This window comes from Petaurus breviceps, unplaced genomic scaffold, assembly GCF_028583685.1.
Source record: "Petaurus breviceps papuanus isolate PSGF00001 unplaced genomic scaffold, PetGlider_PUasm1.0 38, whole genome shotgun sequence".
Classification (NCBI taxonomy): domain Eukaryota; kingdom Metazoa; phylum Chordata; class Mammalia; order Diprotodontia; family Petauridae; genus Petaurus; species Petaurus breviceps.
This window is the reverse complement of record NW_027186304.1, coordinates 14,382,226-14,408,890: the sequence shown is the minus strand read 5'-3', so window position 1 is coordinate 14,408,890 and position 26,665 is coordinate 14,382,226. Positions and strand designations below refer to the sequence as shown.

Sequence of the window (26,665 nt, the reverse complement as noted above, 5' to 3'; positions counted from 1 at the left end):
GGTCGATGGGTAGGAGAAAAACTGGGAGAAAATTTGTAACTCAAAATCTGGCAAAAATGAATTATGTAAATCAGAAGTTAATAAAGCATTTGAAAATGGAAGAAAAATAAAATGTAACACAAGTTTTAAGTGACAGAGCTGAGATTCAAAATTTATGTCGTCTAACTTCTAATCCCACTCTTTTTTCATTATACCATGCAAAAGTGAAAGCCGGAAAAAAGTTGTCTTAAGAAAATTTGAAGAGAAAGAAAAATAGTAAATAATAAAGGACCCAAAGAATTAGTGTCACTTTACTAGAATTACTTCAGGTCTTCAGCAGAGAGGCTAGAAAAATGTTGTCATTGAGATTTGTTGTTATTACACAGTCTTCTTTGACTTGTATGGATGCCATTGCTTATTTATATAGTTTTATTTTTCTATGGTTTTCCTGTATTAATATGGAAATTAGTGAAATAACTAAACTTTCTCAAGCTCTGTGTCTCCATGGTAGACTAGAAAAAGCACCTCTGGTTCTCACTGAAACAGGTGTTGGAGCCAAGATATCCCTGTCTATATGATGGTGAACAACCTTCTTGGTTTCCCTGGGCTCACTTTTGTTCTTTACAAAATACGCACTGTGATCCCCTTGTTTTATCACTGTGGGAAGTTAGACACATAATTGCAAGTTTTTTTGTTCTTTTTGGAAGGGGGAAGGCAGGGCAATTGGAGTTAAGTGACTTGCCCAAGGTCACGGGGCTAGTAAGTGTTAAGTGTCTGAGACCGAATTTGAACTTAGGCCCTCCTGACTCCAGGGCCAGTCCTCTATTCACTGCATCACCTAGCCACCCTAAGCTTTTTTTTTAAACACTTGTGTTAACTTACTTGAAAAATTGAGTCATCACCAATTCATGAAATTCGTGTGTCCTGAGATTTTCACGTAGGCAATAGCAAGTTCTTGATATCTATTCAACACTAAAATTTGTGAATCATATGGGTAGAATAACATGGGGACGCAGTGCTGATAAGTGAACTTAAAGGCAGTGAAAGAAGTAGATTTATAATGTGAATAACATGAATGTGAAGAGTGTGTTGGTGATATATTTAATGATAGATTAAAGGTACCTAAATCTAAACACCCACCCTTTCCCTATATATCACTCCTTTTTAGCACAGCTTGACATTGAAAAGATTCTGACAGTTTTATCAAGAAATTTCACTGCCAGAAATTGTATAACCAGTCACCAAATAACATGTAACAATTACAAAGCTTTCACACTTTTGTGGCTAGTAATGATTTCAGTGCCATGGTTTGCAATGGCTCTCCGACATTACTGGCTAAGTCACTCTACTTCTGCTTTAAGCTCTTTAGTCCACCAAAGAAAGGACAATATCTTATAACATTTTGGCAGTTATACCATTTTCATGTGGAGAAAAATAATTATTTCTCTCTTGTATTTAATATCTAATTATTGAACTAAGACCAAAGGTTTTCCTCTCTTCTACCTTCTCATCCAGAAATCAGTGTGGGAAATCTTGGACAAAGACTTGCTGAGATGGTGCAGCTAGGTGGTGAAGTGAAAAGAGCACTGGCCCTGCAGTCAGGTGGACCTGAGTTCAAATCCAGTCTCAGACACTTAACACTTACTAGCTGTGTGACCTTGGACAAGTCACTTAACCTCAATTACCCTAACTTCCCCCCTCCAAAAAAAAAATAAAGAAGACCAAGGCTAAGATCTAAAAGAAATGATCAGTTTAGGTGAATGGGTGGATTCCTGCTCATTGTATTTACTCAGACAGGTTTAGGAAAATATGGATCCTTCCTTTTGTCAAGACAGATGATATGGAAATTGCTAAGTCTCTTTGACCAAGACTTGAATCATCCAAGTCATTTACCCATGGCCAAGACCCTTACTAGAATGAGCCCACATTTCATTTTAATATTCATTTTCTCATTAATTGTTAACCAGTTAGAGTTGATTGCCGCCCTCAGGAACACCCACTTTTCCAAGGGCATATGAATTGTGCGCCTGCCACCATGAAGGTCTTTGGCATTCAAGGGTGCCACTGACTTCCTTTATTTATAAAGTGCTAGCATTAGTAATAAAATGACGAACTACCCAGTAATTATGTCTCTCAAACTTTTTAAATGTCACAGTGTCATCTTTCTCCTTTTAGTGGAATGAGGGTAAACATGATGAAAAGAATGTTGGACATAGAGTCACAGAGCCTGAGTTCAAATTCTGGCTCAGTCATCTACTAGCTGGATGACCTTGGGCAAGTTGCTTAAACTTGTAGTCTTTAGTTTTCTCATCTGTAAAATCAGACTTGGACTTGATGACCTCTAGGGCTTTTTCCACCTCTGAATCTGTGAGCTTATGAAGGTAGTACCAGAGTTTGTGGTGGAGTGGGGAGGGTGGAAGAGTCTAGAAGGGAAGAGAGACATGAACGTCTTGAAACTCATATCTATTGAGACTTAGCTCTCTATTGGCACTAGTGCATGTAAAATTCCCTCATTCTTCTGCCTTCACTATTTTGGTAATCCACAGCTTGGAGAAGGCATGTCTTGTCAGAAAAGAAACAAAACAAAACAAAACATTGACTGCAAGTTGGAAATCCCAAAGGAGACAGAAAGCTATAAATCACTTTCCTGTTCTTTGTTCTTACATGCTGTCAGTCTGGTTCTTACCTATGTGAGAAACAATATTATTTACTACATTTCAAAACCTATGGGCTACAAACTAAGAGAGGAAGAACAGTGACATGGAAGAATATCATATCTGAAAATACATTCAATGAAGATTACTTATAAACAGGCCCAAGTTATCATTTCCACGTTCCTAATATTCCTATGTGCTTTGTAAGTTTTCCAGTATGTAGTATGGTGTTGAAATCACAAGATACTACAAATTACACCTGTGGCATTACTGCTCACAAGCTGACTGAATGGCTAGAAGGAAACTATTTCTCTTTTTGCCTCAGTTTCACTGTCTATAGAAATAAAAATGAGTTGCATCTAAAAAGTAATGTTCTTTAATTATTTTGACAATCAATTCATAATGACAAAGCATTTGAAAGATAGCTCTGTAACATTTGAAGAAATCTTCAGAAGTCTATCCCTTTGCTTATAATTTGTCTTCACCTGAACCAGGGGTGGGGAACCTGCAGCCTCAAGGCTACATGTGGTCGTCTAGATCCTCAAGTACAGCCCTTTGACTAAATCCAAACATCACAGAAATGTTTGGATTTAGTAAAAGGGCCAGACTTGAGGACCTAGAGGGATATATGTGGCCTGAAGGCCACAAGTTCACCACTTCTGAACCATTTCAGACATTTATTAATTCTTAAGGATAAACCTCTGTTCTTTAAGAACTGTAGGAAATGGCTACGAGGAGACTAAGACTGGTGCATCACTTGCACGAGGTGGTTTTATTGGATGTCTCCACTAAGTGTGGTGCAAATATGGTGAGCCCACTGCCTACAGAGGAATGAAACAGACTAGAACAGAAGCAGAACAAAACTAAAATGCTGATCTATGAAATCATTCCTATGAGTGGCCACGTTTACTTCTAACCTGGGCAGATAGTCCCTGGGCAGCCCAGGGCACCAGGTAAGTGGTGCTAGGTGGTATGTAGAGTATAGTCTACAGTAGGAAAATCTAGAGTAAGGAAAATCTGAGTTCAAATTCGGCCTTGAAGCTTACTTGCTTTGGGGTCCTGGGCAAGTCACTTAACCCTGTTTGCCTCAATTTCCTCACCTGTAAAATGAGCTAGAGGAGGAAATGGCAAACCACTCCAGTACCCTTGCCAAGAAAACCCCAGATGGGATCACTAAGAGTGAGACACAACTGAAATGAGTGAAAGACAATGACAAAGTTTCAAAAATCAAAAACAAACATGGGAAGTAAAGAGTTCAATGTCCAAGGTTCTTAGTTGAATCTGATTAGTTTTATTTTTTATTATGTTTTTATTATATTTATAATAGTATTCTATATTAACAAAATTAATATATAAATTCATTTATAGATGTTGCTGTATCATAGCAGCATAGAAGTACTTTTGTCTTTTTTTTTCTTTTGCTTCCCCTGTCCATGTTACACACAGACAGACACAGATAAAATTTCAGGGTTGGAAGGGACCTTAGTGTACATGTAATTCACCTCATAAGAAGAAAGGAGTTCTTTGTACAACATAAACAACGAAGTAGACATTCAGTATTGTTTAAAGATCTCTAATGAGGCAGGATTCTCTGCCTCCTAAAGTAATCCTGTTCACTTTTGCATGACGTTAATATTTAGAAAGTTTCTCTTGCAGCAAACCAAAATCTGCCTCTTTGCAAAATATGTCCATCACTCCTTTTTTGCTCTCTGGGGAAAAGCAGACCAAGTCAAATCTCTTTGCTATGTGACAGCCTATGAAATACTTAAAGACTACTGCCCCATCTCTCAGCTCCAACCACATGTCATCTTTTCTAGGCTATCATCATTTCTATGTATTATGTACATATGTTAACATGTACTAGAACTCGTATCTTATTTTGATTATAGGTGATGTACACAGAAAAAACAAAAATTTTTATCACTCTTCTAAATTTCTGAATACCTGACTGACCACCAAGATCACCTAATTCAAATATATGAGTGTGTATGTATATGAGTATCTAGTATTTGTATTTAAGATTTTAGTACAAAAATCATGGCAATCCAAACAAGTTAAGGAGGAAAAATATACAGGTATCATCCTTTTTACAAAAGAAAATATGAAACACTAATGTGTTATCTGTTCTCAGCTTTAAAATAGATATTCTGCTCTGATATTCCAGTTGATATATGAGCTCACTGATGTGGAGATTTCCTCCATCAGTACAAATGGCAGATTACTTGTGCTTTTCCATTATGCACACTCTTGTTGATTATTCTTCCATAAATTCCCCAATTAAAAAAAAATTTCTCAGTATCCCACCAGGAATAGGGATGTAATGGGCCCCATTGTGCTTTGTCCTCATCTAAAGTTTTCTTTCCAGTTTTTGCTGCCCTGTTTTAACAGGAACATTTATAAACTGGGGCTGTTTAAAACAGAACAAAAGACCTTGAGTTCAGGTTCTATGAGAATCATTCAAATGATTCTTGAACTTTGTTCAAGAACTTGAATTGCTCTCAAGTGGAGTAGACTTTGGTTTCATTCTCTTCAGGTCCAGAGGGCAGAAATAGGTAAAGGGACAGAAGTTACAAAAAGACAAATTTAAATTTGATGAACTTCCTTCTCTTACTTCCCTTCCCCTTTTGCTAATCTTTAAAGAGAAACTACAAGTCTGCTTATCAGCTGTATTGTAGAAGTGATTCCTTTTCAAGTATGATTTGCCCTAGCAAGCCACTAAGCTTCAACTCCAAAATTCTGTGATACAGAGTATACATGCTGTTTCATATTGATAGGGATATTTTTTATGTGTAAATTAATATTCAAATTGTTTTATTAGACATCATCCACCTCAGTGCCAGTTTATTTCTGTTTTTTCCTACCTTGAGGCTAAAAGAATGTGAAGCTCTGGGACAAGATTATTATGTTTCAATAGAAAGAAATAATGATTGACTTGATTCTTAATATATCTCTTCCTGAAATTAAGTGATTTAATTATTATGGCTAAGAAACAACACCAATGTATTCTTTACAGGTATGAAGATTTCATTCAGTGTACTGGGCAATATCCTTTATTAAATTGTTCTTTCTTGCTTTATAAGAGACTTCATGGGTGAACATGTTACCACTTGATTATACAACTTAGCTCTTGTGACATTTTATTAGAGACGATGTGTATAATTGTGGGTAAAACCTCTCAGAGCCTCAGTTTCTTTCTGCATAAAATGGTGCCTGTTTTACAAGGTTGTTGTTAGGATGTATGCAAAATAAAATGTGTATAAAATGCTCTGTAAATCTTAAAGAAGTATATTAATGTTGTAGATAGGTTTCTCCATGAATCAATGAACTGTTGAATGAATGAAAAACATTGTTTACTATGTCCCAAGAATTGTGCTAAATACTGGGAATATGAATGCAAAAGCCAGGCTCTATCCCTCTGGGGAGCTTACATTGTTTTAGGGAAAGACAGTATACATGGGAGGGTGCTCCAAGCAAGCTGTTTTCTCCTAAAAATTTCAGGGATGATGAGTGTAGCACTAGGGAAGTGTGTCTATACACCCTTTCCTGAAGTAATATGTAGTTTCAATTTGATGAAGTTCCTCCCATTAATAGGTAGAAAGTGGGTTGGAGGAGGATATATGTTCAGAGGCAAGGGGAACGGCAAAAAATATATGGGGGTGTATGGCTGGATGGGATGTGAAGCATGTTCTGGATGGTCTGGAACTGCCTGGATAGAATGAGTTTTGAGAGTTTGTCCTATGATTTGGTTCCAGAGTCAAAGTTCAAAAGGTGAGTGGATAGATCAGTCAATCAATCTACTTAATTATCTACCTATGGGAGTCAGTATGGCACAGAGGATAAAAAGTGCTTTCAGCTTCAAGCAGACCTGAGCTTAAATCTCCTTGCCAAGTATTAGCTCTGTGACCCATGGCAAGTCACTTAAAGTCTTACTACCTTAGGAAATTCTCTGAGACTGTAAATTGCAGAGCAGCTATTGATGGTTTCTTTACCATAAATTGTCTAAGTAAGGCTAGATACTTAATAGTTCTCTAATCTGTGGATATTTATTAGCTCTCTAATCTTCCTAATCTAGGTACTCCTCCTAAAAAGCCATCCATGCCTCTCTATCCTATGTAACTTTTATGTGTGTTCTCTAAACATACCATGAGGTTTATTAATGGAATACAGAGTATTTCCTTTGTATTAACATATGATTCACAACATATTTATATTTCTTATCAATTCAATATAGATATTAATATTAATGATAAACATATTTAAAGTTTGTTGCTACTACTACTACTGCTAGGGCTGTTTTTCTGCAAATACATATTCTCCTTCCTCTGGCATAAATCATACCTCCTGGCCTTAAACACAGGTGCACAGACAACATATCCTTCCTTAAAAGGCATTGCTGTAAAGACAAGTGACATTAATTTTGATAAAGTAAAAGAACAATGGCTAATGCTTAGTTGCTATATTCTTAGACATGTGAATAAATTTTCATATAGTTTATCAGAAAGGTAGTGTGACAGACCAGGCTTTCCTTGGAGCCAAGTTCATTGCACCTTTTGGTATAGCTGGATTATTCCAATCAAATACCTTCAGTTCAGTTCAATCACTTTAATAAGCATTTGTTCAAAATCCTTGTGACTTGGTATATATGAAATCAGGTACACACCAGCTATCAGGTAATTCAGAACTCAGTACTGGTTTCTGAGCCCCTGTGCTCCTGAGGCAGCTCCAGAGGATGGGAAACTGGTGGTAAAGAGGCTAAACAAAGGAAAGTGGGGAGAGTTTTGTTTCGGTGAGACAGTCTGACATAGAGTCACTACAAGAAGCTTTTTCTAGGCTTATATTGCTTTTAAGTTTGGAAGACTAGAAGAAAGTTAATCATTCAGAAATAGAACTAAAGAGACATCACATACAAAGCATTTGTTCTGTGTAACTCCAGAGGGAAAAGTCAGAATCCCTATATAAGGAATTTCAAAGTAATCCTTGATTTACTCCCTTTATCCAGTCAGTTGCCAAGTCTTTACATTTGTACCTATCCATTGGTCTTTGGCTCTCTTGTTACATTAGGACAAGCTTAGTTCAGACCTTTATCTCTTATCTGTACTTTGCAAATGATCTTCTATTTGATTTTCTTCCAACAAGTCTGTCCATTCTCTACTCCATAGTAACAAAGTTAGATTCCTAAAGTATAGACCTTACCCTGCCACTCACCTGATCAAAAAGCTCCAGTTGTGTATACATGTTGTATAGGATCAAAATGTAAATTCCTCTTTTGAGCATTTAAAGTCCTTTATTTTTCCTTCCTTCCTATTTTCCCAGGCATGTTACTCATTGTTTCTTCTTATGCACTCCTCTTTCTATGCAAACCAGCTTGCTTGCTGTTCCTCACATATAGGATTCTACCTCATACACCTGAACCTTTGCATAGTCTTTCCCCATGCTTGTTATGAACTCACTCCTCTGTCTCTTGAAAACCTTTCTTCAAGGTTCAATAAAAATATCACTTCCAAATTTGACTTTTCCTGATACCGCTAACAACTACTGCCTTCTATCCCATAAAATTACCTTGTACTTAGATGTGTACAAATATGTTTCCAGAGCATTTCGTGATTGTTCTCTTCAGGAACAGATGTCTAGGGTTGGCCCATACTCGTAAAGAGTACTGCAGCATTAGTGTTCAGTCATCAGAACCTATATTCCACCAAAAGCCGCAAGAACTTTGGCTCACTCCTGCATAAACTTTGTGAGCAGAGATGCTTCAGAGGTTGTCAGTCATGTAGTGACTTGTGAAACTCCTGTGCCAAACTTGTCCATCCAAATGCTCTTGAACGGCACAGCAGCAATTTGTATTGCATAATTTTAGTATACCAGAAAATCATCTGAAAGTCCAGTTCATACCTGGCTACCAGACCACTGATGAGGAATCATGATAAGGCTTATATTTTACATTTAGGATTCTCTTTTTAATAACATGGATTATGGATATTTCTCTACCATGCCCTATGATCTCAGTGTCAGTGTTTTATCCAGTAATGAACAACTAAATAAAAAATTCTGAATTTTTGTCCAAAACATAAATTCTTAAATCATTCTTAAAATGCTTTTCTAGCACTAAGGTAAAGATTCTTCTCCCTGTAGATGATTCTACACATAGTGATGTATTCACATTATATTACTGACTTCAGTAAGATCTCTACATACCTTTAGAGATGTGGTGAGAAAAAATTTGATCCCCATGAACGCACAGAGCAGTCACCTGTCATTTGTTCTACTCAGTATTTTGGACCATACATACATAAATCAATGGCAAAAGCTTTTTCATCACATAGTTGATAAATTCCCACTTCTAAATTTCATGCTTTAATACTCAAGTAGAAAAAAAAGGAAGTGTGCAACATAGACCTAGAAATATGTCATGGCTGAATTTCTTTGGACATATAACCATTTTCTGTCAATGGCCTTATCCTTGTTAAAAATATGTTAAACAGCATGGCTGTTTACATTTTCACTTTGCCAACTGAAATTTCAGTTGTACTTTTTTTAATTCGGAAAAAGGTTTGATTTTCTACATCACTTATAGAGAGAAAATTAAAGGTTTACATTCAAGTGTTTAACTTGAATGAAAATAATTCTGTCCTAATAATTCTATCTCCTATCAGAGATAGCACCATTAAACAAAACCTTTGGAGGCTGACTGTGCTGTTTACTTTGTTGATTAGTTGAGAGGTATAGTGTTCTCTTTCCATAATAACGAACTTGCAAAGATGATGGCTCACTTACAGAGTCTTACTTCAGAAGGGAATGATGATGAGAGAAAAGTGAATGGAAATTAAAAATTAAAACTTGATGAGTAGAAAATCTCTCTAATTTGGCAGTTTGCTATTTTAATAAATTCAGTTGTCTACATAACAGATCTTTCCACTAACCAAATGTTCTAGCCTAAGAATATGTAATATTTAGAAAGTGAAAATAAATAAAACAGCTGCTTAGTATTCTCAAATTGACGATGAAAAGGCATAGGTCCTAAAGCCCCTATCCTTTATTCAGGATATTTATATTTCTTCCTTTGGTGACTATGTGTACTGAAGAAGTCAATCCATATTCCTCTTGAAATCAGTGCTAGTAGCTGTACTGCATACCAAATATGAAATATTCGTAGAATAGCTTTGATTTTAGGAAGACTTTTTTTGGCGGGGCATGATACGTATCAACAGAATAAAACGTGTGTGTTGCTATTTGTTCTTGCAGGTTTTGCCTGCATTGTTTCAAAGCTAAATTACAAAGGGCCCAAATGGATCTAACTGTAGTGTGTTCCCATTGTTCCTGTACTTGAGTCATTGTAGCAAAGGCATAGAATTGCAGAGTTTTTTAAATAAGTGATTGATGCTTAAGCCCTTCCTCAGATCAGAGCTGCCATTTCATTGTCATCTAGATTGTAAAGATCTTTATAGTTGGATTCAAATAAGTTTTATTAATAAAAAAAATAACCCATAGCTTCAGTGAGTATTTTTATTTAAAAAGTAGAAATGTTCTGATAATGTTGGTTTTTTTTTTCTGTTTCCATTTCATATTTCTTTAACTGGGTAGCTGATTTTCAAAATTTAGGTGGCTGATTTTTTCCCCCCACTGATGTTCATGTAATATGAAATGTTCACAAAAATAAGGATTGGGTAGCTCAGAATGCTATATTATTTCAGACCAGAAATTAGGAAGAAATAATCAGCATAGTTCTTAAATTAATAAAAGCATTTCTCTTTCTACACCCCACTCCCCACTCCCCACGAAAGACCATTTTGCAGCAATGAACAATGATCACTGATGTTAAACAAGGGAATAGACTTTACCTATTATTCATTCACCATTTGTTGAAGGTTCGCTAAGTGTGCGATGCTCTGTCAGCCACTCAAGTGATACCAGGATCACAGAATTCAGGATCTCTGAGTTGCAAGGGACTTCCTGTGGGGAAGCATCTAGTCACACATTGCCCTCTATGACATCCCCAATAAGCAGTCATCCATGCTCAATGGGAAAGCCTACAGTGAAGAGGTGATAACCTATTCTACTTTTGAAAAGCTTTAGTTATTAGGAAGGTTTCTTTGCATTCCACCTAAATCTCCCTCTGCAATTTCTGTTCAATGCTAGTCATTCTTTCTTTTGGAACCAAGGATGCTATTGATCTTTTTTTTTTTTTTTACCTGACAGCCCTTCACATATGCTATGACAGCTGTCATTACTCTTCCCCCTTTCCCAAATCATTTCTTCTGACTACAAATCTCTAGTTTCTTCAATAGACTCTTGTATGAAGTGGTCTGGAGGACCCTCCTTACCTTGGTAACCTCCAGCTTATCAATGCCCCTCTTAAATAAAAGGTAGTTTCTAAGAACTGAACATAACATTTGAGATATAGTCTGAGCATAGCAGAGCTGTTCCTTCCTGTGTTCTATACATTATGGATCTCAAATTAGCATAGGATTCCATTCATTATTTTGATTGCTGTCCTGCTACTGATTAAGCTTCTTTCACACAAAATGTTGTATAGCTGGCCCTTCACCATATTGCAGCAATGAAATTAATTTTTTGAACCTAAGTGTAGAAATGTATATTCATCCATATTAAGTGACATCTTTATTAGGTTCAGCCTGTTTTTTGTTTTAGCCTGTCAAGATTTTTTTAGATCCTGAATTTATCTCCCACCATGTTTGCTATCTCTCCCAGCTGTATATAATAAGAAAATCTGATAAACATGCCACTTATATTCAAATCAATTCACTGAAAAGGAAAATCTCACTAGAAATTTCTTTCCAAGAAGGTAACACAGGTGGTAGATATGGCTCTTCTAGCCCCTATTTAACTGCTGTGTATATTGCATATATTCCATGATATAATTTTTATCCTTCTGAAGACAACACTGTTCATCATTTGAAGTAATCAGCTTTTCTTTCTGTGTACATCTAGAAAATCCATAGATGTTCATAGTAATGGTATCTACTTTTAGCTCCTGTAGATGACACCAAAAGATGGAAAATTATTACAATCATTTGGACTTTTGACTATGTGTCTGCTGGATTAATATAAGAACATTAAATGAGAGATCAAGATAGTGCTTATTTCCATATTGATAGAGATGTTGAAGAGATGAATGCTTACATAGTAACAATTATAGAACCCTTTTAGTTCTAACTTAGAAATCAATGTTAAATATCCTTTTCTAGTTAATTTAATTTCTTTCCAGAGGAATAATAAGCAAATATTTTATCATTTGATAATACATTTGGCTATTAAAGGTGACTTTGAGTCAAATCCCTCTGCAAGACAATTTATTGCCCAGTGGTGCTCTTTAAGAAAGGGTAAAAGAGCATGTAATTTGGTGGACATGGTTAGCAAAATTCCATTTTACTGCAACAGAATGTCATCAATGACAATTTCTAAGCTAAGCTATGTAAGATACTCTGCTCTCTGTTCAAAATGTCATAGGTTATTTATTGAGAGCATCAGTCTTTAGTACGATCAATAGTTGACCTTTTGGCTCTAAATTCTCAATAGAGAAGGCAAATCAGTATCACTGACTTGTTTAGTCTTTTTTTTTATATTTAGTACTAGTGATGAAGAACTGAATTCAAATCCTAATTCTTATGAGACTATTGGAAAGTCAAGTGACTTTGCTGACCTGCAAAATGGGAGTTAATAAAACCTGTAGAAGCTACCTCAGAGGGTTGTTGTAAGGCTCAAATGAGATCAACAAGCTTTTATTAAGTACTTAGTATGTTCTAAGCATTGTGCTTTGTGCCAAGAATGCAAAGATTGTAGAATGAAAAATATCATGAATGAAATGAAATGAAAATGAAACAGTCCCTCCCCTCTAGGAGTTTATATTCTATTGGGCAAGAATCTATATATGTAAATAAGTGTATAAAATATATGCAAAACAAGTACAAGGACACTGAGGGGAAAGGGTTAATTAATATAAATAAAGTATTTTGTGTTCTTTAAATGCTGAGTAATTAATTAGGATTTTTTTTAAGAAACAAGAAGGGCTTAGTTCTTGTGTACAAATGCTATTAGTTACAAATGTAATTATTTGAATTTATTTTACTGGGGTTTGAAATTTTGCAGGTGTCATCAAGACCGCCCTTCCCAACATGGATAGAGAGGCTAAAGACCAGTATTTGCTTGTAATTCAAGCAAAGGATATGGTTGGTCAAAATGGAGGACTCTCAGGGACTACGTCTGTCACAGTCACCCTAACTGATGTCAACGATAATCCACCCCGCTTTCCAAGAAGTAAGATACTTTACTATGCAATACAAGTGCAGTATCTTTGCATCGACAATCTTTGTTTTAAGATGACCTGAATGTGCAACAGGATATCTGAAAAAGAAGTCTTTTAATGCCCTCCCATGTTCTTAATGTCACCAAAATTATTGATAGATTAATTTGAAATTGTACTTTTACTGGTAACATGAATATTTAGCTCCAAGTTAATGATGATATAGGCTTTATATGACAGTCTAGGTTGGGGGGGTGGGGAACCTGCTGCCTCAAGGCCACATGTGGCCTTCTAGGTCCTTGGATGTGACCTTTTGTGTGAGTTCAAGTTTTACAGAACAAATCCTTTTATGAAGGGGATTTGTTCTGTGAAGTTTAGATTCCATTAAAGGGACACATTTGAGGACCTAGAAGACCATATGTGACCTTGAGGCAGCAGGTTTCTCACCTCTGGTCTAGATAATCCTATAATTAAAAAAATTTAATCTAATACAAAATTTTATAAATTTTGTTTTAAATTTGCAGAGAGAGGCAAATTTGGGGCATATATGCTATAGAGCACACGCTTTTTTTTTTTTTTTACCACTGATTTAACTGAGTTCTGTACAGGGTGGGATTTGGGGAGGAAGACATTGATGAGCTTTTTTTTTTTTTTTTTTTGAAATTAACTAGGGTAGTTCTAGGACACAAAAACATTGTCTCTCTCTGAGTCCATATTCAAATCCTTCCAACTTGATTGGATCTGCTAGAGCCTATACCATTGGCGTAGTCTTCCAAATCCCAGAGTCCTTGTCCAAATCATAGTGCTACATTAATATCAGACTTTAGTAGACAACATTGTACTTGACTTGAATTAAATGCAGTTTCTTCTGTTTTGACAATAATTTTATTTACATGTTCCATATATTTTGGGGCCTTTGAATAATGAGATTCAACTTAATTTTAGAAAAACTGCATATGGAGCAATGAATGACTTATTTTAAGACACAAATAAAAATACACTAAGATTAATATTTAGTTTTTCATTTTATTTTTCACACATTTGTTTACTTGTTCATGCACACTGCATATTCTTTCAGCATTTCAACCACATTTTTCTTGCACATTCAGTGTTTCAAAAGATATTGGTCTAAAGCCCAGGAAACTGCATGTCCTCAGTTTATTGCATTCAAAGAAGCTGGCATTGGACTTAACCAAGTAAAGGAATGAGGGAAAATACAGTCACACACATACATACTCTACAGTGGGAGGTGGTGACTTTGGGGAGGGGGATCAGTGGTCATAGCCATTTTTCTGTACCTTTTTGTCATGTTTATTTAAACTGTCAGAAGAAGTTAGAACAAAATATGGACTCTGAAATGATTTGGCCCAAAGAAAGGGAGGAATAATTTTGTATTAAAATAGTTCTTCAAAGTTAATAATGTCAAGGAAACATTGAACAAATCTCATTTTCCAGAACCTCCCATCCCCAGTAATGCTCACTTCATATAATTTCTTTGCTACTTTTTTCTACTCAAAAAAGAAAACTTCTTTAAGAGAAAGTCAAATTCTCTGTCATTACAAAATATTTATAAATACCAAAACACCTACCATCATTGTTGGAAAAAGAAACCCGGAACTTAACCTTTAATGATGTTACTGGTGTCTTTTACATGTTGAAATAAAAAAAATTTCACAGTCTTGGTTCCTATTATAGACATAAGTGTCTCTTTTTTTTCTGTAAGGCTAGAATAGCAAGAGTTGACATTTAGTACTTGTCTAGTTTCCATTGTGATATTTGGCCATGGCAATATGAATCTTTTCTGTTTAATGGGTGCTTCGTTATTTATTAAAGTCAAGTAAAGCAAGACTGTTTTATTAGGTTTATTTTCCTTTATTTATTTTATAATTTAGACCTTCTTTCTATGACCTTTGTGACTTTGCTAAGTAAACAGCTGGAATTTTGAAGATGATTGCTCAGGAAGCTGAAGCTCATATTACCACTATAAAAGACAGAAGGAATACCTTTAGCAAGTTACAAATTCCAGTATTCAGGTTAAGAGATGATTTATTCTTATTAGTCAGGCTACTCTCTCTATTTTTCTCCTTCCTACCCCATTCCATCCCTCAAAAAAAAACATACTTTGTACTCCCCTAGAGAGAGATGGCAGTAAGAAAAAGACACTTTGTGAACTAAAATTCTGTCTCCTAATGGAACTGGAATAATGTGTCAGAAGCAAATGTAAAATGAGAAAAGAAAAGGGTTAAAGGTGGTACTTTTCTAAAATAAGAGCTTTAAAATATGGCCAGTTTGATTTTCAACTTAAGCCAAAAATTTTACATTTCAAAAAATATATAGTTAAATACAGTGGTCTTCCTTCTCTTCTTCCTCTTTGTCACAATTAAATGACACTTTAATTCTTTTTGAACACAGTAAATATTATATTAAATAGAAACCCAAACAGTATTTCACAAGATTGTCTCTCTTTAAGCCTCTGAATATAAATTCACCAACTTATCTCATATTAAGTGAATCGCACCCATGGTAGTAATAAAATAATTCACAATTATTTTATTTCTATATCTCAGATCTGTGCAAGACATGCTACACCTACATCATTATGTTTTCTTTTTTTGTTAAATAAATTGTTTCATTAAACCAGAAATGGAAGATGGAAGGTTTCTTCTCTTATCTGTCAGGATGCCATCTGTTTATGTTTTTACATAGTGATTTGCTTTCCATTATATAATCTTAGCAATCAGATTGCTTAAAGCTATCTAAGACTTCCAGTTCAACTCATTGCTTCATCACATTATATACACTCAGATTAAAAAAAAAAAACCAACAAAATTATCATAGACTAACAGTTTTTATGTTGTCGCTGTTGATATAGGTTAGTTTGGTGTTAGCTAAGAAGAGGGAATAATATCTGCCTCCTGATAATAGAAGACATTATTTTCAGTCCTTGTTTTAAATTTTGTAGGGTCTTACCAATACAATGTCCCAGAGTCATTGCCTGTGGCATCAGTGGTGGCCCGAATTAAAGCTGCTGATGCTGATGTGGGACCAAATGCAGAAATGGAATACAAGATTGTGGATGGTGATGGCCTGGGAGTTTTCAAAATTTCTGTTGACAAAGATACACAGGAAGGAATCATAACTATTCAGAAGGTAATCTTTTGTTTGTTGCAGTTTTTGTTTTGTTTTGTTTTGCTTTGTTTTTAAAGATCACAGTATATGGCCAAGAAGGAAAAGTCTCTCATTGAAGGTTAGGATTTGCTCTTGTTAGCATATGCTAATTAAATGTGCCACATCAGGGATTCTTTACCTGGTATCTGAACTTTGTGTTCATTTATAATATTTTGCTAAGTATTTCAGTATTAGTGGTTTCCATTTTATATTTTATTTTATTTAAAAAAAAAAACTTCTTCTCAGAAGGGGTCCATAGGCTTCACTAGACTGCCAAAAATAGTCTGTGACAAAAAATCTATAAAAAAAGAACCCCTGTACTACATCAAGTTGCATTGCTTCTTCATGTTTCTTCCCCTAAAAGTAATCTACATTTATTGTCAGATGCTTGTACGGCCTTGAATAACCTTATATGCTTCTGATTCCTCTGTTTCATTCCCTACTTGAATCTATAACCCTTATCTATAATGCTGAAATAACTAGGATTGTTCAAAATTATGCTGTTCTTGAATGACCTACTGTCAGAGTTAAACTTCCATAGACATTATCTAGACTTTAATCCTTTTCATCTCCTTTTTCCATCTGAACATGGAAGGCATTTCTCAGAGTTATAGAACTTTTCTCATGACAAAACTGTACTTTTAGAAGTTGTGGTTTTATAATACCTTAAAATTCATCCTTGAGGCTCTTTATATTTCTGTCTTATTAATAATGTCAACTTCTAAAAGGACTTAGCAGAAAATTATTCTTATACACTGAGTTTTAAAAGTAGAGAAAATTAAAAATGCAATACAAAGTAATGTTAATGGACAATCCAAATGCAATTCAATTCAAAGTATTTGTAAAAAACATATAAGTGCAAGTTATTGCAGTAGGTGCCAAGAAGAAAAAGATAGATTAAAAATATAGATTTTGATCTCAAGGAGATTGCTGCCTGAGTGATGATAAGTTGAGATGAGATACACACATAATTATGATAATAAGGAGAATGAGTGTGGCAGCTGTAATAAATGTAAGAAAAGGGTTCCAAAGTGCTATGGGAAATTTAGAGGATAGAGAGAGCACAGGGACCACATAAGTAGCTCTGTAGCCCCTATTTAAAACAATCTCCCTCTAACAGTAATATCAAAGGATGTGATTTAAGGGACACAGCCAAATGTGCTTATAGTAACCTCAGAAGATTAGAAATATCATCTAAACATTTATAACCTGTTAATTTCTTATGTAATAGCTGAATTCAATTATGTAAGGGCTCGAAATGTATGATTTCTTATGTGTTTATGTTATAATTAAATAGATAAGATTTATATATGTATACATATACATATAAAATACATATAGGTATATAAATACACACATATATACACATAACATATATACATACACAGATATATAACCACAGTGCTAAAACCTCCAGAGTAGTAGAATGTTTTGTTCTCTTATTTTTTTCTGAAATGCGTTTCTTAAAAATATATTGAAATTTTGAGTTTATGCTTTATACTATTTAATAATTTTAAAACCTTTAGATGAAGAAAAGGGCTACATTTCTCTTATTTGAGCTATTCTGCTTCAATGATGTAATATTTCTATTTTTCAATGAAAATTATACTCTTAAAAATAATGCCCATCTTTGCCATTTTGTGAATTCTGAAAAAAGCGCAAGTAAATCTTCACCTGGTTTGGGTCACTCTGACTATTAATTAACAATATGACTTTTGTCAGCCAGTTAACTTTGGTAAGCTTCAGAATCTTCATCTATGAAATGATTAGTTTGGACCAGGTAAAGGCTAAAATCCTTTTAAATTGTGCCATTTGATAAGTTCTAAAATTGTTACTAAAAGTAATTGCATTTTAAAAGTATATTTGATATGCAACTTTTAGTTTTTTTTAATTTTTTAACATTTTTATTTAAAATTTTGAGTCCCAAATTCTATCCCTCCCTCCTTTTTCTTCCCCTTCCATGAAACAGTAAGCAACCAGATATACATGTTCACTTATGTAAATTATGTAAAGCATTTCCATATTAGTCATTTTGTACAAGAAGACTCAAATACAAGAAAAAAAGCGAAAAATAGCATGCTTCCATCTATATTTAATCAATACCAGTTCTTTCTCTGGAGGCAGATAAATGCTTCATCATTAGTCCTTTGTGATTTTCTTGGATCATTGTATTGCTGAGAAAAGCTAAGTCATTCCTAGTTCTTCATCAAACTGTTGCTGTGTACAACCTTTTCCTGGTTCTGTTAACTTCACTAGGGATCAGTTCATGTAAGTCTTTCCAGGTATTTTCTGAAATCATCCTGCTTGTTATTTTTCACAGCACAATAATATTCCATTACATTCATAACCCACTGCTTGTTTAGTCATTCCCCAATTGATGAGCATCCCTTTGATTTCCAGTTCTTATGTATATGTATATTTATATAGATATTCATGTACACACATATACATACACAGAATGAATGAATACATTTTTTTCACCCACACTGCCCAAGAAGAAAGCCCCTATACTCCAAATGTCTGGACCTGGCCCTGAAGAGAAAGTGATAGAAGCACACATGTGTACATGTTTCCATCCATGTGACAGCCTTGGAGAGGAGAATCATGTGTTCCAAGGTGTGAGAATTCCCAAACCCCAGATTTCTGAATAACCCACCTGCCCCCTTCTAATTTTTCTTCTTTCCTTATACTTTATCCCCTTCCATGTATGCTGAGATCTAGTTATACTGATCAACCTGCTCTTCCTCCCACACAACACTTATCCTCTCTGTGCCTTTGCACTAGCTGCCTTCCACACCTAGAATGCTCCCTCTGTTAACGTCCATCTCTTGACTTCCCTGGTTTCCTTCAAAGCTCAACTCAAATCATATATTGTGCAGGATGCTTTTCCGCACACCCACCCTCGGGCTAGAGCCATCTCCTCTAAGTTTGCCTTTCCATTTACTCATATGTGTATGTATATAGCACACAGATAGATATCTATATCTCCTCGTTTGAAATTTGAATTTTAACTCTTTGAAGGCAGGAATAATTTTTGTTTGTTTTGTTGTGTTTTCCCTCTTCTTTCATTGTATTCTAAGTTCTTAGCACAGTCTCTGGCCCATGGCAACCACTTAATTAATGCTTTTGGACTGACAGAATAGAAGAGGAAGGAGTTCTTGGAGAGTGACAACCTCTTTTAGTGTGAGTGGAGAAAAGAGGACAGAGGCAAGAGATGTTGAACAGATAGAATCAAGATGTCATTAATTATAGATGGGAGATAAATTAGAATGTAAATTTGAAGATTTCTAGGTAATAAAACAAGAAAATGGGAAGAATGGTAATACTTCAGACAGAAATAGGGAAGTTGGGAGGAAGGGCGAGTTAAGGGAGAAGATTAATGAGTTCTGTTTTGGACATTCTGAATTTGAGATACCTATGGACACAATTGGAGATGTATTATAGATCATTGTTTTCATTGCAGAGCTAGAGATCTGCATAGGTATGATAGTTGAATATAAGGGCCTGATAAAATCAGCAAGAGAGAGTTTATAGAAAAATAAAAAGACTCGTGATAGAACACTGGAATATATCCATACACAGAACACAATATAGATGAATGGGTTTGGATATACGGAGTGAATGGGACTAAGTAATCAAGGATGACACTGAGTTTATAAACCGTGGTGACTCTGAATATGGATGTATCCTTGACATTGATAGGGAGATTTAAAAGAGGGTGAGGGTTATGGCAAAAGAAAATTATTTCATATTGAATTTGAGATGCCCACAGGACATACAGTTCATAATTGTCAATAGATTAGAACTCAGGAGAGAAGCTACAGATATGAGAATTATTTGAGAATATAATCTGTAGGATTTATCCAAACCAATCATTAGAGCCTTTGAAAGAGAATTTTATATTGATTTATGTACTGGAAGCCCAATTTTAATAGGTTGGTAAGTGACTGGGAGGTAAGAAAGTATAGGCAAATAGTGTAGATAGAATTTTTACCACGTAAAGGAATTTTAGGATATTTTGAGGGGATAATAGGGTCAAGTGAAGTTTTTCAAGAATGGGGGAAATCTGACCATGTTTGAAGGCAGCAAGAAAGAATCAAAATGTTGAAAAGTAGGGAGGTAACGGGAATGATTAAAGAGGCAAGCTCTTAGATAATACACGAAGAGACTGTATCGAGGGTAAAAATAGGATTGGTGGTGGCATTTATAGGATCCATATCATCCTCTGAAAACGTGGCAAAGGAGAGGAAGGGGCATGATGCCGAGGCTTTTTGAACGATGGGAGAAGCATCCATTTCATTCATCTATGGAAAACAAGATAAATACCTCAAACTGGACATATAAATCAGTAATCATATGACAATTATTTGTCTCAATCTTTTCAATAAACTGTGAGTCAAAGTCTTCCTGGATGAGATAGGCCTGGTAACAGTGTAATATCAGAGATATCAAACTCCCTGCCTAAATGGGAAACTCCTGATTGCTACAGGAACCAAATTAAGATGTAATTGGGAAATGTTTAACATATATGTGTGTCTATAAATATGTTATATTATATTCTGTATTAACACACACTTATATATGTGTGTCTGTGTGTATGTGTATATATACCACATACATATACATACAGACATACACATATGCACATATATGCACACTATATATATTTATAAAATACAACATAGATTATGTTAATTTGTCAATTTCTAAGTCAATAGGCAACCTTCAGGGAACCATTTCTTTTTTAATGTTATACCACTGATGCAGATGGCTTTAGAAAAGAAGGTTTGGAACAGAGGGTGTACAGAGAAAAATAAAGACTCAGTTCGGAAATTAGGAAAGGCTAAAATGGTTATTATTTATATAATGCTTTAAGATCTTCAAAGCAATTTCCATGTTTTCATTATTTACTGTCAGTAACCCTTTGTGGTAAGTGCTATTATTATCCCTATTTTACAGATAAGGAAACTGATACAAAATATAGGTGACTCATCCGGTGACATAACTGATAAATGTCTGATGCAGGATTTAAATTTAGGGGTTTAAGGACTGTTTACCACTCCATCTGGCAGTGATATGCAGCGCTGCTGGTTTAGTCTCTCATCTCCTCTCACCTGGACCCTTGCTACTTAAAGTCTGTTTGCATTCTAATGTCTACTACTTAGGAGCAAAGAAGGTGACTGGAGGAAGTAATCTAAATTTGTGGTTTGGAATGGTATGAACCGTGATGAGATGATAGAATAAGGGATTCATGGTTTGGTGACTGTGAAGTTGAACTGATTTAACCAAAGCATGAAGCTTTTTACAGGAGGAAAATAAGGACAAAGTAGGAATGGGTGGGGAGGGGTGTTATAATTTGGGAAATTGGGAAAGAGTGTGACTAGTGATTATAATAGTTTTAGGGGAAGTTAAGGCAAAGGGGAAGCTGGAACAATAAAAGATTATGTTCCAAGATATTTCATAGTTATAGACTGTGGAGGTGGACAACTTGTAGATGATTACAAGGTCAAGGATATGAGCATACCATGTATATGATTGAGATGAAGCAAAGGTGTAGGTTATCAGAATTGAAGAGAGGGATGCAATAGAAAACAAGGAAACATTGAAAGGTAAGTTGAAATGCCCAAGTCTAAGATTAGGATTTGATCTAGAAAGAAAATATGTGAGCCAGGTATTAAAAAAGAGGAGTGAGTGTAACTAGGGTGCAAATAGCTGTCAGCTACCAGAGTTTGCATTGGGAGGGAGTGAATCTCACAGAAAAAAGAAACATTAACTGAAGATTGTATAGGGAGGGAGAAGAAAGGAAATAATTGTGTGTCAGGGGCATGAGAGAAGGCATATCCACTAGTGAAGAGAGTGCCCAGGGATGCAGTGTCTTTAGAGAAGAGATGGGTCTCTGGGACTTCAAGGAGATGGAAGGAGTAAAAGAAGGACAATTTTTTAAAAATAGAATGAGGTTACTCAAGGTACAGTGTGTGTGTGTGTGTGTGTGTGTGTGTGTTTTATGTGCGTGCCTAACATTTGTTTCATATAAAAGTATTGTTTTTACTACTTTTTAAAAATTGAAATATCTTCTGACAAAAAAAGATGGAGTTTACTAGGTGACAGAAAGGCAAGGGAAATAAAGTTGAAGTGGAAACATGTAGGAATTGGAGGCCAAGGAAATTCACTTTTGTCCTGAAGGAAGAAATCAGATAGTAAATTGTAGCAGTTTTTCCAGAAACAGTGGTAATTTCAATTTGATTATCATACCCTGAGCAAGAATTAGAAAGTGAGAGGGCAAGTATTGAGCGGACATAATTTGTGAAATGCAAGATGGTGGGAGGAGCAAAAAACCAAAGCAAAAAACCAATTCCAGCTAAGCCCTGGTGCCTTGCTTGTTTCTTTAGAAGGGATGAGACTTCACTCAGAGCTAGTTAGATAGAAAGAAGTTAAAGTTTGACTCTTTTTTTAACCAAAATCCAGGAAAGTTCTTCCTTGCATGAATCTCAAAGATGAGGGGAGTAACTTCCTTAGAGTGGTAGAACTGGTTCACTGGGTGGGTCACTGGAACCCTGAAGGTACCATATAATATTGAATGCCCATTTCAGTCTCTGCGGTGAGAGATTTTCAGTGAAATGTCAACCATTTTCCTCTCTAGACATCTTAAGTTTATTTACTTTCTGAGGGGAGTCAAAGTCACAGGATGGTTGGTGCTATGAATCTGAAGGGAAGTGTATAAACCTTGGGAGAAAGATGGGACTCACTGGAGAGGGGAGGGGAATCTTATGAATTTGGGGCTAGGCTATAATAAGCCCTTTTTTGCATTTTTTTTCTGGAGAGTAGAATAAAGATTGTCATATACCCATTGTATGCATTATTACCTTGTCTTAAATATAGGAGCTGAGTATCTTTTTACTAGACTTTGCAAAGAACTAGGCATGAGGAATATTTGAGCTATGTTCTGAGATTTTCCAGAAGTAGCTCTAGAAGAGAGTAACACAATCAAGAAAGAGTCATTTTTATTTTATTCCAATTTTGTGGGGAGGGAGGGGCAACTACATCTAATTTTGAACCAAGTCTACATAATCCCAAATATTGGAGTGCTGGGCCATATTTGTTTACAGACAAGATGGTTCCTTTGCTGATATATTAGAAATCATATGAAATCATTAAAGTTGGAATTATGAATCAATAATGATGACATAGCTTCATGATTAGTTGTACTTGCCCAGAATTTAGAATCATGAATATACTTAACAAAAAATTCTAACTGATTGAAGAAGTTCTGTAACCTGTCGTGTGTTCCTGAAAAGAGGCTATATTGAGATAGTTTAGAAGGGTTATGCAATAATTGGGATAGAAAAACTCGTTGTTATGAACCATTTTTAGCAGCTGTTAACACTGCCCCAAATTAGATTATCTCCACCTTTTGTTTTTTTTTTTGTCGCACTCCCACAAATTAATGAAGCACCTACTCTAATTCTATTGATTCTTTATCTCATTTCCCAAAATGATAGTTCCAAACATTTTACTCTACTCTAAAGCCCTCAATATTATACACACAAATGGTTTTTCGAAGATGATTGAGCTTCATGCTTCCTTAAAATTGAGTCTATTTCACTATCTCCCTCAACTTACTTCCTCAGAATTTCTCAAAATCACTCAAATAGCTCTTTTTTACTTCCTGTCTCAATAAGAGTCACTGTTGTTAGGGTGTCTTAAACCCATCTTCTTGTTCTTGTAGAATATGCTTCAACAATCAATCCCCTATTTTATGCATTTTTAGTCTTTTCCTTTTACTGATTCTATCCCATCTGCTTAGAAACATGCTCAGTTCTCCTTAATTTTGAAAAAGATTTCACATGCCTCTTCTGCTGCTAGTAGCCTTTCCTCTATTCATTATTTCCAATTTCTTGTGTATATCATGCACGTGCGCGCATGTGTGTGTGTGTGTGTGTGTGTGTGTGTGTGTGTGTGTGTGTGTGTTTGTGTGTGTGTCCTCTGGGCTTCTTGAGAGCAGATACTATGTTTTCCCTTTCTTTATAACCCCAGTGCTTAGCACAGGACCTGGCACATCATAGGTGCTTAATGAATGTTTATTGACCGATTTATTTTTCCATTATCCAGCTACCATCTTCTCTCTCTTCTCTTCACAAACTTTTTTTGGAACAGTTGGCTATAACTCATACCTCCATTTCCCCACTGTCCAACATTTCTTCAGCCTCTTTCCATCTCGCTTCCATTTCTATTACTAGCCTGCAAGCTAGTCACCAACGATTATCTTCTCATCTAATGGCATTTTCTTAGTTCAGTCTTTTGGACCTCTGAGCATTGTTTGAGCCTTTTGACCTCACTTTCTTTTTGAATTAATAATTTTTCGTCTTTGCAGTATCAAGATCTCCCAGTTTTCTGGCTGCTTCCTTACATGACTTCTCGATCTTTATCCTTTTTTCAGTCTTATCATGGTGTCTTGTACTTAGTTAATGCTTAATAAATATTTGTTTGTTCCCAGATGTTTAAGACATATATTCTGCAAGGTTCTGTCCTCATTCTTCTCCTTTGTATGCACTCTTTTTTTGTCAGACTCATTAATTTCTTCCAATTCAGTCCCTTATTACCTTTTTTTTTTCCTAGACTATTACACTAGCCTGTTAAGTGGTTCTCCTTTCATAAGAATCTCTATTCCAGTCCATCTTTAACTCAGTTATCAAAGTGCTCCTCTTAAAGCATAGCATTGATTATACTACCCCTTCATTAATAAATTTCAATGACTCTCTATTACCTTTTTAGCATTTAAAGTTCTTTATAATCTTATCTTTTTTTCTGCCATCACAGTCTTCTTACACTTTAATTCTACTTGTCCCTCACACATGACACTCTACCTCACCCTCTGTACTGGTTGTCCGTCATACCTGGATTGCTATCGTCCCTCCCCTGTACCTTTTAGCTTCTTTGACTTCCTTTAAGACTCAGCTTTACATTTCACCTGCTATGATGGTTTTTTGCCCCCCAACCCCCAACTCCTAGGGCTTTTCCTCTGAGATTATATTTCATTTTGTGCTTTCCCTTTGAGATTACCTTCCATTTATACTGTAATTAACTTCCATTTATACTATGTTTATCTTGTATAAACAAGGTTGGGTTTTTTTTTTTTTTGCATGTTGTCTCCTGCTTTAGAATATGAGCTTCTTGATGACAGAAACTATATTTTTCCTTTTTTTCTTTTTTTTCTCGTTGGTATCCCCAGTGCTTAGCTCAATGCCTGGTACATCATATATGTTTATTGACTATTTCCTCTACATAGATATCTCTAAAATCTATGTTTGAAACTCTGATCTCTCCACTCTATTCCAGAAACACATAACCAGCTATCCTATGGGATATATCTGCCTATCTCAGACACTTAGTATCTGGGTAATACAGGGCAAGTGATTTAACCTTTCTGGCCTTAGTTTCCTCTTCGTTAAAACAGAAGCAATAATTGCACCTACCTTCCCGGGTTGTTTTGAGAATAAAATTAGAATATTTATAAGTCATTTTTGCTAACCTGAAATTATTAAATAAATCATAGATTAAAATTATTACTATCTGTCCTAACACATTCAACTCAATATGTGTGATGCCAAGATTATTATTTTGCACCTAGAACCTGAATTCATTACTTGTGTCAGTGCAACTGCTGTTTAGTGAGCATCCCATTTTTGGAAATCTTGATTCTTCTCCAATTCTTATCTCATATATCTAATAAATTGTCCAGTTTTAGGGATTTTGTATCTATAGTATCTCGCATATCTATCTTCTCATTTTTCTTTCCATTGCGATCACTATATTTTTTACCACTTTCCTCAAATATTACAATGAGTAATAACGAGTATTCTCACTTTCTCTCATTTAACCTGTCAGAGACTCACTTATTTCACTTGTAAAATGGAAATGATAAGATTCACATTACCTACTTCGGCATATTGTACGGAAATTTGTACTATTACTACTATTATTATCCAATTCCTGACACAGTGTTCTGCACATAGTCAATGCTTAATTGCAATACCCACCATACAAAAACACTCTATTAGATGGTTGGGTGCTAGAAGTGAAACATAAATCAATAAGACACAGTTGCTGCATTCTAGTACCCTTGTCTTTGAGGATGAGGAAAAAGGTGCATGTGTGTATGCACACAAATGCACATACACACATATATCGATGCACACACTATACAAATATAAAACAATGCAAAATTTAAATGCAGAAGAAAATTTGAATAGGATTCTATGAGAATTCAGATGTTCTGTGTTAAAGAGTTTATGTAAGTTTGTAGGAATTAACAAACTCTCCAACTCATTATATTATTATCATATATAATCACATGTTTTCCCCACAAATAGTATAGTCTATAAGTTGCAGAAATTCTTCCTCTCTAAATTTTACTAGAACTTTTTTTGTCAGCCCCCAGATCCAGGTGTATGACTCCATAATTAACATTTCTCAACAATTAACACATATCAGTATGGAAATATATGTTTCCATTACTACAGCAAAACATCTGTTTGATTTTAGGCCAACAAGCAAAACATTTCTACAATTGTTCTGGACAGATGCTGTTTCAGCCCAGCTGGTG

General features: G+C 35.2%; 1 protein-coding gene across 2 annotated transcripts in view; it reads left to right on the top strand.

The window, feature by feature from the left end:
- CDH7 (cadherin 7) overlaps positions 1 to 26,665 on the top strand; it is a 200,029-nt gene that overhangs the window by 97,318 nt on the left and 76,046 nt on the right. For both annotated transcript variants that reach the window (XM_069099585.1, XM_069099586.1), the window contains exons 5-6: positions 12,741 to 12,908; positions 15,857 to 16,044. In XM_069099585.1, the coding sequence (XP_068955686.1) occupies positions 12,741 to 12,908; positions 15,857 to 16,044 (356 nt within the window). The remainder of the gene's footprint in view (positions 1 to 12,740; positions 12,909 to 15,856; positions 16,045 to 26,665) is intronic.